Source organism: Macrotis lagotis, chromosome X (genome assembly GCF_037893015.1).
Source record: "Macrotis lagotis isolate mMagLag1 chromosome X, bilby.v1.9.chrom.fasta, whole genome shotgun sequence".
Lineage (NCBI taxonomy): Eukaryota > Metazoa > Chordata > Mammalia > Peramelemorphia > Peramelidae > Macrotis > Macrotis lagotis.
This window is the reverse complement of record NC_133666.1, coordinates 625943144-625959126: the sequence shown is the minus strand read 5'-3', so window position 1 is coordinate 625959126 and position 15983 is coordinate 625943144. Positions and strand designations below refer to the sequence as shown.

Here is a 15983-nt window from a genome sequence, read left to right as displayed (position 1 = left end):
TATACAAAATTCCATCACTATCTCCCATTTTTGCTCAGTCTGTTCCCTCCATAACTGGAATCCCAGCTCCTCTCAAAGTTCAGCTCAAGAGTTTCTTTGCTATAGTGGTCTTCCTTCCAGAATCACTAGGGACCCTCAACTCCTGAATGAAGCCATTCCAGCTGCTGGGGATGCAGAGCCTTGGAGGTGGAAGGCTGTGCAGAGACCCTTATGTTATGTAATTGTATAAAGCGGAGGGAAGAATTATGCTACAAAGCAAAGTCATCCAAAGCTTCTCTTAACCTGTGACTTACCACAGTTAAACCCAGGAGCAAGACTGTGGTTTCCCTTCAGAGTTCTGCTTCCCAGGCTCCCCTTGGGGGCTCTCAAAATCCAGAAATAGTATGGGAAGGCATCAGAAAACAAAAATTGCAGCAGGGGAATCCCACAGGCCTATAAGTAAAAACTAAAGTTACCAAATTCTAAAATGAAATAGATTCACCCATAAAGATAAAGGTAACTCTAGGTACAGGAGAAAAATAATGATGGTATTTAAAAGTGGAAGCATATGAGTCCTGGAAAAAAATTAAGAAAATGAATATGCAAGCAAGGTCAGGATAATCGTTAACACTGTCTTTCAAAAAGAATTTCTCAAAAAGCAACAGATAATGGTATACCAAGCAAGTTCTTGCTTCTGGGCTTATGAAGAGGCCTGGGATCTGGAATGATCCTCAGAAATCATGTAGGATTTAATGCCTTCATTTGTCGAGACCCTGGGAAATCCAGAATCATAGAGAAATTAAATGGAAGAACTACTGAGTTTTTGGATCAAAATAAGGCTGAGAGCAGAAGATTTCAGTGTAGTTTATCTGGAACAAAGGCTTTTTCCCTTAACATCACCCAAAGATGTTCTTCCCTGCATCTCTGCTCCTGCAGGAGACTTTTCCCAGTCTCCAGCTCCCCCTAATGCTTTCACCAGCACTTCATTTGTCAATATTTCCATTAACCATTAGTAAGCAATTGCTTCCATTTACACATAGACATCTTGTTTTTATAAACAGTTGCAAGTTATCTCACTCTCATTAGACCATGAGCTCCTGGAGAACAGACTGTCTTTTGTTTTTCATAATTATTCCTAACATTTGGAAGTCCAGCAAGCTACAGATATCATAGATAACTGCTTCTTGATTGATTGACTGAACATCAGTTTAACAAACTCCATGACAATGGTAGGCATTCTGCTAAGTGTGGAGATACAGATCAAGGCACGAAACAGGCTTTGCTGTCAAGAACTACCAGTCTAATGAAGGAGACCATGTGCTAGTGCACATAGAAAACAATCCATTTTAGTTGGAACCTAAAGGACTCTAGAGAAATCAGAAGGTAACAAAAAGTTCCAAGTATGGGTAGGAAGAAGGCTGGAAAGGTTCCTGCCAAATTATGGGGTCAAATTACGAAAATCTTTAGAAGCCAAACAATGAATTCTAAATTTGTTTTTTGAAGTAAGGGCCCCAAAGTTGTTTCCTGGGGGGGGGGGGGCATGTGTAATAGGGTCAGACCTATACTTAAAGATCAGCTGATTGCAGAACTGATTGAAGTAGAGAGATACTTGGGACAGGGTTGGGCAGGAGTCCTATACTGAGCCGAAAAGGGATTGTAGCAGCAGAGTGGCAGTAAGCAGAGAAGAGGAGATAGAAGTTAAGAAGGTGGAAATGGGTGGGGGTATGTGTGAGGAATGGAGGATGACAATGTGCTTGCAAGTTCAGTGTCTGGGATTGTGGAGTCATCCTTAAAGATAATGGAGAAGATAAGACAAGAGGAAGATTTGGGGGCCAGAAAGGGGGGATGCAGAGGTCTGTGTTTGACTGTTTTACTGTAGCAGCTGATTTCCTCCCAAATTGAGTGACAAGAAAGGGACAGGAGGAGCCTAGCTGGTACCTGAGGAAAACCAAAGCAAGATTTATCCGGCACACCAAACGGTACCGATTTTATTTACGGAGGATAAAAAGATGGGAAGACAGAGAGAAGAGAAGCCAAAGCGGTTTATTTCCCTCAAGCTCCCTGGTCGGGCGGCCGCAGTGGGGTGCCTCGGTGGCCGGCCGCCTGGCCCAGCAGCAGCCTGTCCTTCTTCTCCTTCTGCCGGACTTGCTCCTCCCACAGGGCCTGGTCCACCTGGTCCTCCGTGAGCACCACGGGCAGGTACTTCTGCTCGAAGAGCCGCTCGTTGGCCTCGGAGCGCAGCTGGTGCTCGGCCAGCGTGCGCAGGTGCGGCGGCAGGTGGCGGAACTCGGCCTCGTTGATGTCGAAGTCCCGCATCTTGGCGCTCAGCACCCACCAGCGGCCCAGGAAGCCCACGTCCAGCACGCGGCCCGGGAAGTCGGCCCAGCGCGGCTGCAGGTGGCGGCAGCGCGCCTGGTACAGGCTGGCCTCGGGGTCGCAGGGCGCCTCGTAGAGCAGCGAGCCCAGGCCCAGGTTGCGGTGGCGCAGGCGGCCGCGGCCCCGCAGCCACAGCAGCCGCTGCACGTGCGCCTCCGAGGCCGGGTTGCGGGTGCCGGGCGCCAGCAGCAGCAGGGTGCCCGACGCGTCCAGCAGCGCCTCCTCGAAGGACGCTTCCTCCGGGGCCCGCAGGACGCAGGCGGCCGCGCCGCCCAGCAGCCCCGCGTACAGCGCCGCCCGCACGGGCCGCTCCCGCGCCGCCGCCGCCGCGTCCTTGCAGGCCTCGGCGTAGTCCTGCAGCAGCCCGCGGACCCAGGTGCCTGCGGGCGAGAGGCGGCGTGAGCGGGGGCCCCCGGCCCCCCGGGCTCCCCGGCCCGCTCCCCCGGCCCCCCGGCCTCCCCGGCCTCCCCGGCCCGGCCCCCCGGGCTCCCCGGCCCGGCCCGGCCCGGCCGCTACTCACCTAGCCGCTCCCGCCAGCCCGGCCTGGCCAGCGCCCCGGCCGGGCCCGGGCCTCCTCCCCCGGCCGCGGCCAGGGCGCCTCCGGAGCTCGCTCTGCGCCAGAGCGCGGCCGCCACCATCGTCTTCCCGCTCGGCGCTCCCCGGCGGCCCGGAAGGACACCCGGCCCAGGCCGGGCCCGGCCGAGCCGCTCCGCGGGGGCCCGGGCGCCGCCGGAAACAAGCCCCACCGGAAGGGCTTCAGGGAAGCGCCCACCCCGGCGGGGCGCCCCGGGCGATCCCATGCGCACGGCCACGCGCAGCGCCGCCAGGCGGAGGAGGACGCGCGGGGCAGGGCGGCCCCGGGAGCCCTCCGCGGCCCGGGCGGGCCTGACCCGGATGCGGTTGGCGCAGGCGCGGAGGAGCCGGTCCACGCAGCTGGCCCGCAGCTGGAGGCGCGGGCCCGGGGAAGGAGGGGGCTCCGCGGGGGTGCGGGGCCCGAGGCGCTGAGCGCGCCGGCCATGGCCGCGCCCCGAGAGCTCGCCTTCCAGGGTGAGTGAGCCAGCCCCCCGCCGTGGAGACCCGGGGCCCCGCCTCCACCCCCTCCCCGTACGCTGCAGGCCCCCGCGGGACCGAGCCTCCCGTTCCGAGTGCCCCGTGGGGGTGCGTGCCCCCGTGGGGGTGCGTGCGGCGAGCCCCGCGTTACACGAGAGGAAGCTGAGGGAGGGGGGTCCGGTGACCTGGCACGGCCCGGCTCCAGCCTCGAGGCTTCGTCCACTTGGCCGGGAAGTCCCGCGCGGGCCCCTCCCCCATCGTCCCCTGCCCAGAAGCAGAGATGGGGCTGAAGCGGCGACCCGGAGGGAAGGGCAGGACGCATTTATGGATGGCTGGGAGGGGGAGGGGAGGTCTAGAATTTGGGCTCCTGGGGGGGTGATCTACCAAGGGCCAGCTCTGATTTGGGGGGGGGGGGTGTCCGGACGGGGCTGGTCACTTCTACAGAGTTTGAGGCAGCTGCTGACCTGCTGGCTGAGACACCAGGGGCTGCCACCATCTCCAGCCTTGGGCAACTGCAGGGCCATGTGAGCCTGGCTGTGGACACGGAGAACCAAGAAGATGGAGAATTAGAAGAGAATGATCAGGTTCAGGTGAGTTCGGGCCTTCCCTGAAACTCCCTAGACCTAGGTGGGAGTTTTGGGGACATACTTTGGGCCATTTCTCCTACAGCTGCTACAGGGTGAGAAACAATCTCCAAACTTCTGGGCCTTCGGCTACTACCAGTCTTTCTTTGACGTGGATACCCATCAGGTAAGGACCCCAGACTAGTTCAGACTCGGGGTGGGAAACTAGGTCCCTCCTCACCAGCCTTTGGAGAGGATAAACAAAGCTTATTTGTTTTGGCCATGCCCGTGCAATAGTCTGGCCTAGCTATCTTCCCCCAGGCTTCTGTGAAAGTCCTTTTTCTTCTGCAAGTGCCACTGTTTTCTCCTTGAAGCTTTTCCTGATCCCCATAGCTGAAAGTAACCTTTTCTTTCCCACTCCCCATACCCCCATTTTCTTTTTCTGGATATTCTTTTGTCCTAGCACCACAATCTCTGGCCTCTTATCATGTGATTTGAATACATTAGATCCCCTCTGACCTTACATTGGCAGTGATCTGTGTGGAATAGATATTTAAGAGCTATAATTGTACTGGGTAGGTGGTTACTCTCCTTTCTATCCTAGGTGCTAGAGAGGCTCAAGAGTTCATTGTTGCCTGTACCTAGCCAGAACTTTGTGAGACAATGTCTTCGGCATCATCCAGACCTCTATGGTAAGGCTAGTTTATTTCGCTAGCTGAAGGATTTCTGAGAGATTGGGACAGGGTACAGCTCAGTCCCTTGGGGGATCTAATATACATCCTGCTCTTTATTTCCACCACTTCTCTAGGGCCTTTCTGGGTATGTGCTACACTGGCTTTCACTCTGGCTGTGAGCAGTAACCTGGCCACCTTGCTACAGAATTGGCGAGAACCTTCCTTTCTTTATAGCCCACAGTTTCATAAAGGTGAGTAAACTTCAGTTCTCCTCAAAGATGGAGCAGATGTGGGAGAATGGGGCCCACATAGGGCACCGGAGTGCTGATGTGGTTAGGGTTTTTTCTTCCAGTCACCATCGCAGGGATCACCATCTACTGCTATGCATGGCTGGTACCGACAGCACTCTGGGGCTTTCTACAGTGGCGCAAGGGGGTCAGAGAACGTGTGGGCTGCTATACCTTGCTGGAGACTGTGTGTGTCTATGGATATTCCCTCTTCATCTATATCCCTACTGTGGTGAGGGCAGCATGGGAGCAGGGTGGGGCTGGGGGATTGGGGCCTGCCAGGATGCTGAACTCTCTCTCTCTCTCTCCCCCCTTAAGATTTTGTGGCTGATCCCCATCTCCGGGCTTCAGTGGTTTCTTGGGGTCTTGGCAGTGTCACTTTCAGGGGCTGTGCTCTTGCTCACCTTCTGGCCTCTTGTCCGTTCAGACACCAAGGTGATATCAGCAGTGTTGCTCACAGTCATGGTTGCCCTCCATGCCCTCCTGGCCATCGGCTGCAAGGTAACATCAGCTCTGTCCAGGGTAGAGAGGAACGGGCAAGCTGGGATGACCTGTAGCCTCGACACTGACTCAGACTTCTTGCTTTAGTTATATTTTTTCCAGTCCCTGCCTTCAAGGTCCGTTCCTGTGACCCAAGCCCCATTCCTCAAGGCCACACCACCTGGCTCCTCCAAGATTTCTGCAGCCTCCTAGAGGAACAGGTAAGCAGAATAACCAGTGTCTAAGGAGGAATAGAGTCACAAAGCAAACCCTTCCCAGGGGATGGACAGTTTCACAGGCGATTTTCCTTGAGGTTGGCTTCACATCCCTTTTAATAGGGCAAACTGGGTTGTAAAAGCACAACGTGGGATCTCTTCCCCTACTTGGTTTCTACTTTTTTTTTTTTTTTTTTTTTTTAAGCAGCTAGGGAAAAGCTGACAGACCAAGTACCATTATAATCCGGGGAGTGAAGGAAACAACCAGAGCAGGGTACCCCCTGCCAAGTGGATATCAGATGATCTCCACTAACTGAAGGAGCTGACAATCCTGGGCTAAGTCATTCTGTTCATTCTGCTGGTTTGAAGACATTTCTTACAAATCAAAAAGTTTATTTTTTATGCAAAGGTGATTTAAAGAGACTATATAAACATGGAACTTCTCCTCACCTGGGTACAAGGTTTCTAGTCCTTGTTAGGGCCTACTTGGATCATGGGGCAATAATGGGTACCATTACTGTGAGAAACCAGTGGACAGAAAACTTCTAGGGTAAAATTGATTTATTTTCTTACATACTGAAATGGGGCAGGAGGGAGCAATCTGTGAGTTTGCAGGCCCTCCTGCTTCAGGGGGCCCCAGTCTGTCCTATTAATGGGGGCTAAGAGCCTGGGCAGGCTAGAGATGAAGAAAACTGCCTGTGATACAATACTCATTTCTGTTTTTATTTCCCAAGAAGGAATCCCTGCAAGGTCCCTTCCCAGGCACCCATGGAAGGGACAAAAATGACACACTATGAGGGCTGAAAGCTACACTAAGATACAGGGAATACACAGGCCTAATGTGAACTACAAAGAAAAACAGGGTCTTCCATAACAAATCTAGGTTCTGTTTCTGCCAGTACTATTTCATCGCTCCCCCCCCCCCCCCAACCTAGACTGGTAGTACTGGCCAAAGCCTCAGTCTCCTCCTGTTCTCTTAGGGAGAGGAAGGGAGGGAGAGAAGGGGGAATAACAATTGCCTAAGGTCTTCTGGGGTCACAGGTGACAGGAGAGCAGCAAGTTGTGATGGTTCACTCAGAGCTGGGAGGGGAAAAGGAAGAGGCTGCTTCTGGCAGCCATGGGCTGGTGTGTACATTCAAGTGTGAGGTGAACCCTTTGGTGCTGGGGTCACAGACTTCCTCAGAGAAGCAAGGCTGCCTGGGTCCTGGGCCACAGCCTTCCCACCCAAGTGCAGAGGTCTCTGCCATACTGGGCATGTTCAGCTAGCCGGCCAGGCCAGAAGCAGGGGCTTTCTTGCTCCTCCCGACCTTATTCCCCCACCCTTTCCCCATGATCTTCGGAGTCCATCAGCAGGGGCAGCTGGCTCATGCTTGGGCCAGGCCAGCCTGGCCTCTGGAGTCTGTGGATTGACACTGGTTATTTTTGTAAAAAAATAAAATTAAAAAAAGCAGCATGTCACACGCTGATCCTGTTTAAGGACCCAGAGATGCAGGAGGGACCCCACCTGCCACCCCCTGCAGCCCCACCCTAGCCCTCCCCCTCATCCAAAGGGGGGGGCCGCCTGGGGAGGCATGTAAGGCTAAGGGGGTAGCTTGACTAGTCCCTGCGACTGGTCACATGGTTGATCTCTGACTAAAGGGAAAAAGGCAAAGGTGATGAGACTTCTGGGGCCATGCCTCCTCCCCCAATCCTCAACAGAGCCCCCCCCACAGGCCACTGGGTCTGTACCCAAGTCTGGCTCCACACATACAACTGTAATGGAAGATGCCAAACCAAGGTTGGGGGGATAGGAGGGAGCAATGGCTCCCACTACATGATCTCTTGTAAAATTTGTAAAATACAGCGACGCTCGCTCGCCTGCTCACTTGGGGCCTCAGCTGGGGCCAAGACGAAGAGGTGTCAACATTTCATAAAAAAAGTGTACAAGTCCCCATGTCAAAGAAGGAGCTGACTGGGTGTTTGTTTCTATGGTACAAGGGTAAAAACTGCCCTATTAGGGCAGGGGTTAGGGAGAGGGCACAGTCCACCAAGGTGGGAGGAAGGGGGAAATCTTCATTTGGTTTCCTGGTGCGGTCAGTTCAGATCGGAGGTGGACTTTTAGCTCCCATAATGCATTGTGTTGGTGGTGATGGACATAGGGGAGGCCATAGAGATGGCAGGGCCCCCCATGGTAAACTGGCTGTTGACTGGGTAGTGAGTGCTGGAGCCACCCCCGCTCTGGCCACTGGAGGAGCCTAGAGAAGAAGGAAGACAAGACCTGTGTCACAAGCCATCCACTCGCTCCCTCACATCTGTACTTCCTCCCATGCTGCCAGGGCCTGCCCTACCTTGGCAATGGAGGCCTGGGCACCAGATCGCTAGACTAGGTCTGGGAATCATCTGGGGGGGGGTCTCATTAGCCCAGGAGGAAAGGGGCTGCTGAGGGCTCCACTTCCTGATGGAGATTTAAGGGCTTATCCCTGAGGCACCCTAGGTTGTAGAAACCACCCCCATGTGGCTCTGAGCTTAATGACCTCCCTCCCCACCAGAAAGCAAAGGCAAGGCTGGGGAACAGAGAAGCAGAGGGAGAGGGCTGGCCCAGGGGTCTGCCCAAGAAAACAAGAGCTCAAGCATTAGCCAGTTGAAGACCCTGGGGGGAGAAGGGAGGCCGGGGCACACACACACTCCCTGCCTGCCTGGGCATTGCCACATTACCTTGGACAATCCCTGTGCTCATAATGGAGCCCATCCGGGAGTGGGTGTGATTGACAATCCCAGTGTTGGCTGCGCAGGGAGAGGGAAGGAAAGGGAAATGCTGTCAGCACTTTGGCTAGGGGCTCTGGTCAGGACTCTCAATGCCCTCCCTCCCTTGGGGGACAGGAAAGGCACCTCATTTCTTGACCTGAGAGAGTACACTAAGGTGGAGGAACCACACACTTGGTTTGTGCCCACAGGGGTACTATGAATGAGCAGGGGTCTCAGAGAGGATTGAGGGCTCCAAGGTGACAAATGCTGGGCTGATCTTGGGATCCTTTGGAGTCTCACACACACAAGGGTACACACTCAAAACACCCCTCCTCACACTGCTCAGCGGCCTCTGGGGGGGCACAGAGAAATGGGCACAACACAGAAGATGGCAGAGCAAGAGAGCTGTAGGCACCAGTCTGAAGGGCCCACAAAGGAAGGAGAGGCTGGCGACAGGCCCCACATCCCATCCATCATTGGTCGGGTGCCACTGGTCCCTGCTCTTCTGACTGAATTACCACCCCAACATGTGATCCACAAGTCCCTTTTGTCACATCCTCAGACTCAGGGTGATCCCCACCCCCAAGAGAACACGAACCTAAAGGGATAAGGTTGTTGTGGCTGACACTGGCTCCACCAGCGATAACACTGCTCAGGTCATAGGCCGTTGGCATCCCTGCAGAGATGGGGAGAGAACACATCAGATTTCAGCTGAGACAGGCTATCATGATGGCTTTTCTGAGGACTTCTGGCCTGAAGACCACTCACTCCTAGGAAGTCTGGTTCCTATATGCCCTGAAAAAGGCCTTTGGTGACCCATTCCTGCCTCCTCACCCAGATTCTTCTAACATCCCAACAGCTCACATTCATTCTCAATCTCTCTCTCACATGTTCTCTTTTCTCCTTTCTCTTCACTTTCAGCATAAGAATGCATTCTCATTTGTTTTGCAAGGTAATGGGATTAAGTGATTTGCCCAAGGTCACACAGCTAGTGTAAGGATCAAGTGTTTGAGACCAGATTTGAACTCAGGTCCTCCTGACTTCAAGGTCAGTCCTCTACCAACTGTGCCACTGAACTGTCCCAAGAATGCATTCTTAGAAAAAGGTAGGAACCCCTTGAGGGAATTGCCCAGTTTGTAAAAGAATTGAGGTTGGAGGAGGGGGGAAGGAAATGTTAAGCTTTACCCGCCACGGCCATCCCACTGCTCAGGTTGTAGGCGCCACCTGTGTTCCACATATTCTCAGATGGAGATGTGTAGTGAGAGCCAGGTGGAGGAGATGGTGTCGTACCTGTATATCTGGCAGAAACACAAGTGGTTACAAAAGTTCCTTCTTGAGGATCTGCATGGATGAGGAGGGCAGCATAGCAGACCAGGCCCTTGTTCCCACACAGCTGTAGGGTAGCTCCACAGGTGTGTACAGAGAATGAGGGATTATCAGTCTCTATGGATCCAGCAGGAGAGGGCTTATTGTTTAGGGGTAGGAGGGGAAACAAACAACTCCTTCCCTCCAGGTCCTCAAGCAAAAGCCAGATGGCCACCAACCAGGCCTCCTAACAAGCAGCTTGGGCCCTTCTGGCGCAGAAATCTGATGAGGCTGCACTCATAGTCAAGTGGACTCCAAACATACCTAAAGAAAGGGTTTTTCAGGTCCAGGAGGTTACTGGATTTGGAACCTGTCTGATCCACCTGGGCAACAATACTGATGTCATAGCTCTGTCTGCAAAGAGAAGAGAAAGGAAGCCCAGAGGCTCAGTCATGGCTTCCTGAAGCCAGAGAGCTTAGGGACAGAACTGCTCTTCTGTCTTGCCATCTCCCAGGATAGCACAATTCATAGCACACAAGGTTTTTAGGGAGGGATGGGAGAAGGAAGTTTATAAAAAACAAAAACAAAAGCAGAAACTGTACGCTTTACATCCTAGAATCTTCCCAGGCACTTAGGGAGTCTCTCTTCCAGAGATCAACTTAGAGGCTCTGACCTAGAGAAGCAGGATACCTGGGAGACATTCTTTGAGTGGATGCTGGAAATAGTTCTTTTAGACTGAAGCCTCAGGCATATTCACCCTGAGCAAGCCAATCTCTGAGGAGCCTGCATGATTGGAATTATGGAAGCCCTCTATCATGAATAGCTCTAAGGTTGCTTTCTCCTTTGAGAAGGTTTGGGTGGGGAAGGGAATGATTTTCTAAATATTTTAGAAATTCAATGCCCCCTCCCCACCTTATTTCTGCCCAAAAAGCTGCAGGAAAAGTTTGAGAATAGTCCTTGGTGAGTCCATGGGAAAACAGGCTAGACCAATGATGTTAAACTGAAACTCAGTTATCAGTAGAACTTGGCCTAGAACCTGTGCTTCACCTACACTTAAAGAAATGATGATGATAATAATAAAAATAAGACTAATAGCATTTCTACAGCACTTAAGTGATGGCAAAGAACTTTACATATATTATCTCACTGGGTCCTCATGAGAAGCCTGTGAATTAGGGGTTAGTATTATCTCAATTTTATATGAGGAAACTAGGTTGAGAAGGGTAAAGTAATGTGTTCAGGGCTACCAACTACAGTAGGACTTGAGGCAGGATTCATTCAAACTCAGGACTTCCTGACTCCAAGCTCTTATCCTGCTATTTCTTTCTCCAGCCATCAACTTTCCCAGGTCCAGTCAGAAGAAAAAAAACAACAACAGGATTTTCTTAGAGCTCCTCTTTGTGGAATCCAGGTAAGGCTCTGTTAGGTTCATTTCCCAACTTCAGCAGGCTCTGATGTAGTGCTCTGAGAAAGGCCAGTGGTGTGTGTCACCCTGGGGTTGGCATAGGGGTAGGAGGTGTGGACTGAGGTCTGGTGCCAGGAATTAAGACTCCCCCCTGGCTCAGTTGAGGATTAGGAGAGGATTAACTGGGGACAGGTGTAGGCAAGGAAGGCAAGATTTGGAGACTGTGCTCTTTGAGGACAGGATGAAAATGCTGGGAGAACTTGGCTGGGAGGAGAGCTTATGGGGAGGGCAGCCAGGCTGTGGGGGGAATGCATGACAACAGGGATGTGAACGAGGAAGTCACTGTGACTGACTGCCACAGCTCTGGAAGCACTTCTCACTCCTTCCAACAGCCTCCAGAACAGACTTCCCGCCTCACCCACAGGGCCCACCTCTTATTTGCGATGAGCAGACATGTCCCTGAGAGCGTGTCCCCGGCCTTTGCAAAGAGCGGCGACTGAAACAAACACCGAACTTGGTACCAGTGAGTCAGAGGCTCCGTGGGTGCTGTGGACAGCCACACTGTCATTCTGTTGGTGAGAGGGAGATAGGGAAGCTGAGGGTGGTGGGCACTGTTCACTCCCTCAGACCCTGTATACTATGTGCCGGGAGACTGAAAGACCCTGAGCAAAATCTGAGGGAGTGGAGAGAAACTGAGAGTATCTTCTAGGCATGAAACTGGGAAATCGGCAGATAATTTAAAGCAGGGTCTTAACTTGGGGACCTCCATCTTTATTGTCACCAACTGCATAATGAAATTGAGTATTTCTTTCAATGATGAAATCTTTAAAACATGACTTTAAGAAGGGACCATGGGCTCCCTAAGACTGCCCAAAAGGGACTAGGACACATCAAATGTGTGATATAACCAGTGACAAAAAGGGACCAAAGCAAGGGCGGCAGCAGTGGATCAGGTCCCTGACCGGGAGTGCCCAGCCCCCACCCCCTTTGGAAAATGCCACTTTGTCTCTCCAGGAGCTGAGTCATAATCTTGTTTTGGCAAAGACATGCTGGGAAAATGGCCAAGAGGGCTTCTGGGAGCAGACAGTGAAAGAGCAACTCTAATATACACAGGCATGGCAAAGCCTAGGGCAGTGAGGATCTCAGATGAACCTATGTTGGCCAGGCTGAGGAAGATGGAGAGACAGCTCTGATCCAGCCTGAGACGCAGTACAGACTGGAGGAAGACAAGGAGAGAGGAGGATAAGGCAGGCCTCTGCCCAGCTGTCTGAGCCCCAGACCTATGTGGGAGCACACACCCCCAACAAGCATCTCTAAGCTCATTCCAGCTTTGGGCGCTATGTAGAACTCATTGTGGCTGAGAATGGGAGCCAGGAGGCAGGGTAGGAAAGAGAAGCCTTGTTCTTCCCTTAAAGGTCCTGGTGTAGTCTTGGGACCAGACCAGCATCCTCTGAGATTTGAAATACACACACACACACACACACACACACACACACACAGAAGGTAACTGAAGATGGACATGCAGGTGAATACAACAAAGAGTGGGAAGGTGAAGCCAGGGACTCTTCTCCAAACCTCATGCTCCCTTTGCTGGGAGGCCCCAAGTCTTGATCTACATCCCCCATCACTTACATGGAACCAATGAAGGCTACATCAAACCAGAACGCCAAGCCATGGACAAGCCCTGAATGCAGCATGTGGAACTTGAATGGGATTTCTATCCTGGAAAGGCAGAGTAAAGTAAAGTTGTTAACCAAAGGCAAAGCTCGCATGGGAGGAGGGCAAACAATCTCTGAGGAGCCCAAGGTGATAGTTTCAGGATAGCAGACTTTCAGGTGAGCTGACAGGCAGTGGGAAAGGCAGAAATTGGCAGCAGCCTGAGGAAGGCTTATGTGGCCCCAGGAGGTTGGCATAGGCTAACACTTTCCCCTTTTAACAAACATTGCTAATATCTAGTAAGGGGAAGAGCTACAAGTCCAGAATGAAGCATGAACTCCCCGGTGCCAATTGTTCCCCTGCCCCATTCCCCCTACCCTCTTGGGTATGGCAAAGGGAAGAAGCCAGAAGAAAATTAAAGCACTGGGCAAATCCCAAGCAGGAGGTCTTTTAGGCAATGTTCCCTACCCCTTCAACAGTGCCCAGGACTACTGAGTAACTTGATGGGAATTACAATACAGTTCAAATAGCAATGTGAGCCTAGGATGCAAAATCTCCTGCTTTTATGGGAATTTGAGATAATGTTTTCAAGGTGCTGAAACCTGGTGTGGAGCTACAAGTCATCAGGAATACAGATAGACAGCCCCAGCCACAGCTGCTCCACAGGGAAATCCAGGGTCTGCGGGAATTTCTAGCTTCAAGGTTCTAACTCACCCCTACTCCCTCCCGCCCACAATCTACAGGGATCCAAAAGGAAACATTACCTGTGCAAATCGCCTTCTTTGGCTTCTAAGAAATTCACTGTATATTTTACTGACTTAGCCATTAAAATCCTGATATCAAATGTATCCTAGGAAAGACAGAGTTGAGTTAACTTGGGTTCAAAGGAAAAAGAAAAGGCAAATCGAGTACTCAATGTAAGTATCCAGTAGGGGGGGCCCAGCACTGCAAGGATGCCAATGAATGAACTGGAGTCCAACAGGCCATGATGAGAATCAAGGCTTCAGCAGGAAACTAAAGGGCAAACTTTCCCTGAAAATGCTGGATAGATTGTCATCCTCCTCCCTCCTCTCCCTGCATCGCCCTTTCTCCAGCCCTGAGAGCTGAACCTTTGGGGTGACACGTACCACAACAGGTTGTCTGAAATACTCATCTACTGCAGCTCCTCTAAGTGCTGACAAGTCAACTCCATGAAAAGATGGCTGATACCTAAAGAAAAGGGGAGAGACTGACCAACCTGTGTATGGGGAGGACCTTGCTCCTCTCTGGAAGATATGCTTCCAAAGACTAGTCTAACTTTTTAAATGTTGAAAGGATAGGGCAAATTTGACACATATACAGGAAAAGGATCATAATTATTTTAGAAGTCAAACTAACAGGAGACCCGATACCAAGGGCAATATTGTTCATCTGGAGGTTTGAGGCCACAAATGGAGAAGACGGGAAGGATAGGAATGGGATGGGAGGGGGAAACTGCTCTTAGCTATCCTATATCAGCAGATAAAAACTTTTATATTATAAATACAATATTAGAACTCTAAGGACCCTAGAGATCACCCAATTCAACCCATCCAAAATAGTACATTTAGAAAGCAAGGCCAGCCCTGCCTGGGAAATAGAAAAACACCAGGTCCAGGCATCCCCAGAGTAAGAGGGTAAGAAACCTAGACTTTCTCTGGGCCATGGTCTCTGGCAGCCACCAGGGCAAAGTTCACAGAAAGAAGAAAGGACTCACCAAAAATTGGCCTTAGTAAACTGTTCCATGTAGAGTTGCTCATCTGTGAATGGTGCAAGATGAACATCCCCAATGGTTGGAAACATATTTCCTGAGCATGAAAAGTGGAGAAAAGAAATGAGAAAGAGAAAAGTCCGACATTAGAACATGAGGGCCATTAACTCCAAAAAGGTTCTTGACAATTACTGAGGGTATTAAAGGAACCCAGTGTCTTAAGTTGAACTGGAGCAAAGGAATCTTTGTGGATGTGTCACCAGGTGGTCCCTGGGCCATACAATCAGAACCTCAACCATGCAGCCAGTATGAGGGAGAGCAAGTTACTCAAACCCACCAGTTTGGCCTCAGTACAAACAAATACTGAGGCAGGAGGGAGGAAGTGACTGGCCATACTGCCAGTTACATGAGATGTACAGACAACAGTAGATAAAGGCTGCCATTATATTTTGGAAGCACCCTTCAAGAAGAACCAAGCTAAGCTGCCTAAAGATATGCAGATACTACAGATGGCTTTCCATCTGGATGGAAATCTACCCTACAGAAGGACCTTGTCTTTTCAGGAGGCAGCACCAGGGAACAGGTTCTATTTAGCACAATTTCAACAGAGAAAGCCCACACTTCCTTCTCCTTCCTTGGCCATGCCCACTCCCCAACTTAGGTCCAGCAGACAGAACCCATGAGAGAGGGGTTTTATTTTTATGCAATTTGTGTGACTCAACAAGAATAAAGTACTCTCATTCTTGGAAAGTAAATTTGTAATTGTGTCATTATAAGAAATAATCACAATTCCTTAGAGGTATAACCAAGTGAGTAGTCTGACCATCAAACCCCACTAAGCAGCAGATGGATGGAAGAACTGTGATCCTAGAGTCCAGTTCTGGCCAATAAATTGAGCTGCTATAAGACAGTGGAGGAGAGAGACCAACCAGCCAACAAATTAGCAGCCACTGCTGTATTTAGGTGTACCTATCTGCAAAGTTACCTTGCTCAGAGCAAGAATCCTGATGAAAACTGTAAGCTTCCCATAAACCTTTTCATTCTCAGACCTCCCTCTAGTGGTAGTACACCTTAACTTTGTTGTGAATTACAGACTTGTGAAGCCTACCCCTTCTAAGAATCATAGTATTCGATGTAAAGACTGGCAAATTGTCTTCTGTGGGGGGGAGGGGGGAGGGAAGCAAGATTAGGGGAAAAATTGTAAAACTCAAAATAAATAAAATCTTTAAAAGGAAAAAAAGAATCATGTTGTTAATCATAAAAACAAAATATAGAGTTTCAGGGGAAATCAGTTAAACTGAAATATAATTATCAAAATATTGTATGAAAATAAAAAATGAGGGAGCAGCTAGGTGGCTCAGTAGATAGAGCACCAGCCCTGCAGTCAGGAGGACCTGAGTTCAAATCCAGCCTCAGATACTTAGACACACCTAGCTGTGTGACCTTGGGAAATGTCATTGCCTTGCCAAAAAAAAAAGCCTTCTTGTTTCAGATGCCCCATACTTCTTGTTTCAGGAAGAAGAAGGAAGTTCCCAAAGTC

At 51.0% G+C, this 15983-nt stretch overlaps 3 protein-coding genes across 6 annotated transcripts in view; 1 reads left to right on the top strand and 2 right to left on the bottom strand.

The window, feature by feature from the left end:
• Nucleotides 1–1947: 1947 nt before the first annotated feature.
• Nucleotides 1948–3235, bottom strand: TIMM29 (translocase of inner mitochondrial membrane 29). The gene is made up of 2 exons (XM_074203410.1): nt 2876–3235; nt 1948–2735 (listed from the first exon to the last, which is right to left on the bottom strand). The coding sequence occupies exons 1-2, from the start codon at nt 3153–3155 to the stop codon at nt 2032–2034; spliced, it is 984 nt and encodes a 327-aa protein (XP_074059511.1). The 5' UTR covers nt 3156–3235; the 3' UTR covers nt 1948–2031.
• Nucleotides 3236–3270: 35 nt separating this feature from the next.
• Nucleotides 3271–9648, top strand: YIPF2 (Yip1 domain family member 2). 2 transcript variants are annotated; one of them, XM_074203415.1, is made up of 9 exons: nt 3271–3402; nt 3850–3995; nt 4075–4155; nt 4573–4660; nt 4777–4893; nt 4995–5161; nt 5248–5430; nt 5518–5630; nt 5830–9648. In XM_074203415.1, exons 1-8 carry the CDS (start codon nt 3372–3374, stop codon nt 5620–5622), a joined length of 918 nt encoding a protein of 305 aa, XP_074059516.1. In that variant the 5' UTR covers nt 3271–3371; the 3' UTR covers nt 5623–5630; nt 5830–9648. The 2 variants fall into 2 exon arrangements, with proteins under 2 accessions (XP_074059516.1, XP_074059515.1); XM_074203414.1 differs by having other exon boundaries at nt 3272–3402; nt 5833–9648.
• Nucleotides 3785–15983, bottom strand: part of CARM1 (coactivator associated arginine methyltransferase 1) — an 82738-nt gene continuing 70539 nt past the window's right edge. For 2 of the 3 annotated variants that reach the window (XM_074203412.1, XM_074203411.1), the window contains 10 exons: nt 14450–14540; nt 13842–13923; nt 13479–13564; nt 12691–12780; nt 11490–11627; nt 9978–10067; nt 9534–9646; nt 8947–9024; nt 8319–8387; nt 3785–7858 (listed from right to left, as the gene is read on the bottom strand). In XM_074203412.1, the coding sequence (XP_074059513.1) occupies nt 7722–7858; nt 8319–8387; nt 8947–9024; nt 9534–9646; nt 9978–10067; nt 11490–11627; nt 12691–12780; nt 13479–13564; nt 13842–13923; nt 14450–14540 (974 nt within the window). In that variant the 3' untranslated portion in view covers nt 3785–7721. The remainder of the gene's footprint in view (nt 7859–8318; nt 8388–8946; nt 9025–9533; nt 9647–9977; nt 10068–11489; nt 11628–12690; nt 12781–13478; nt 13565–13841; nt 13924–14449; nt 14541–15983) is intronic. The other variant, XM_074203413.1, reaches the window with a different exon arrangement.

Coding starts and splice junctions, on each gene's coding strand:
- TIMM29 (XM_074203410.1), bottom strand. CDS start 3,155: ATGGGATCGCCCGGGGCGCCCCGCCGGGGTGGGCGCTTCCCTGAAGCC. Junction 2,736..2,875: donor GGGCTGGCGGGAGCGGCTAG/GTGAGTAGCGGC, acceptor TCTCGCCCGCAG/GCACCTGGGTCCGCGGGCTG.
- YIPF2 (XM_074203415.1), top strand. CDS start 3,372: ATGGCCGCGCCCCGAGAGCTCGCCTTCCAGG. Junction 3,403..3,849: donor CCGAGAGCTCGCCTTCCAGG/GTGAGTGAGCCA, acceptor TCACTTCTACAG/AGTTTGAGGCAGCTGCTGAC. Junction 5,431..5,517: donor TCCTGGCCATCGGCTGCAAG/GTAACATCAGCT, acceptor TTCTTGCTTTAG/TTATATTTTTTCCAGTCCCT.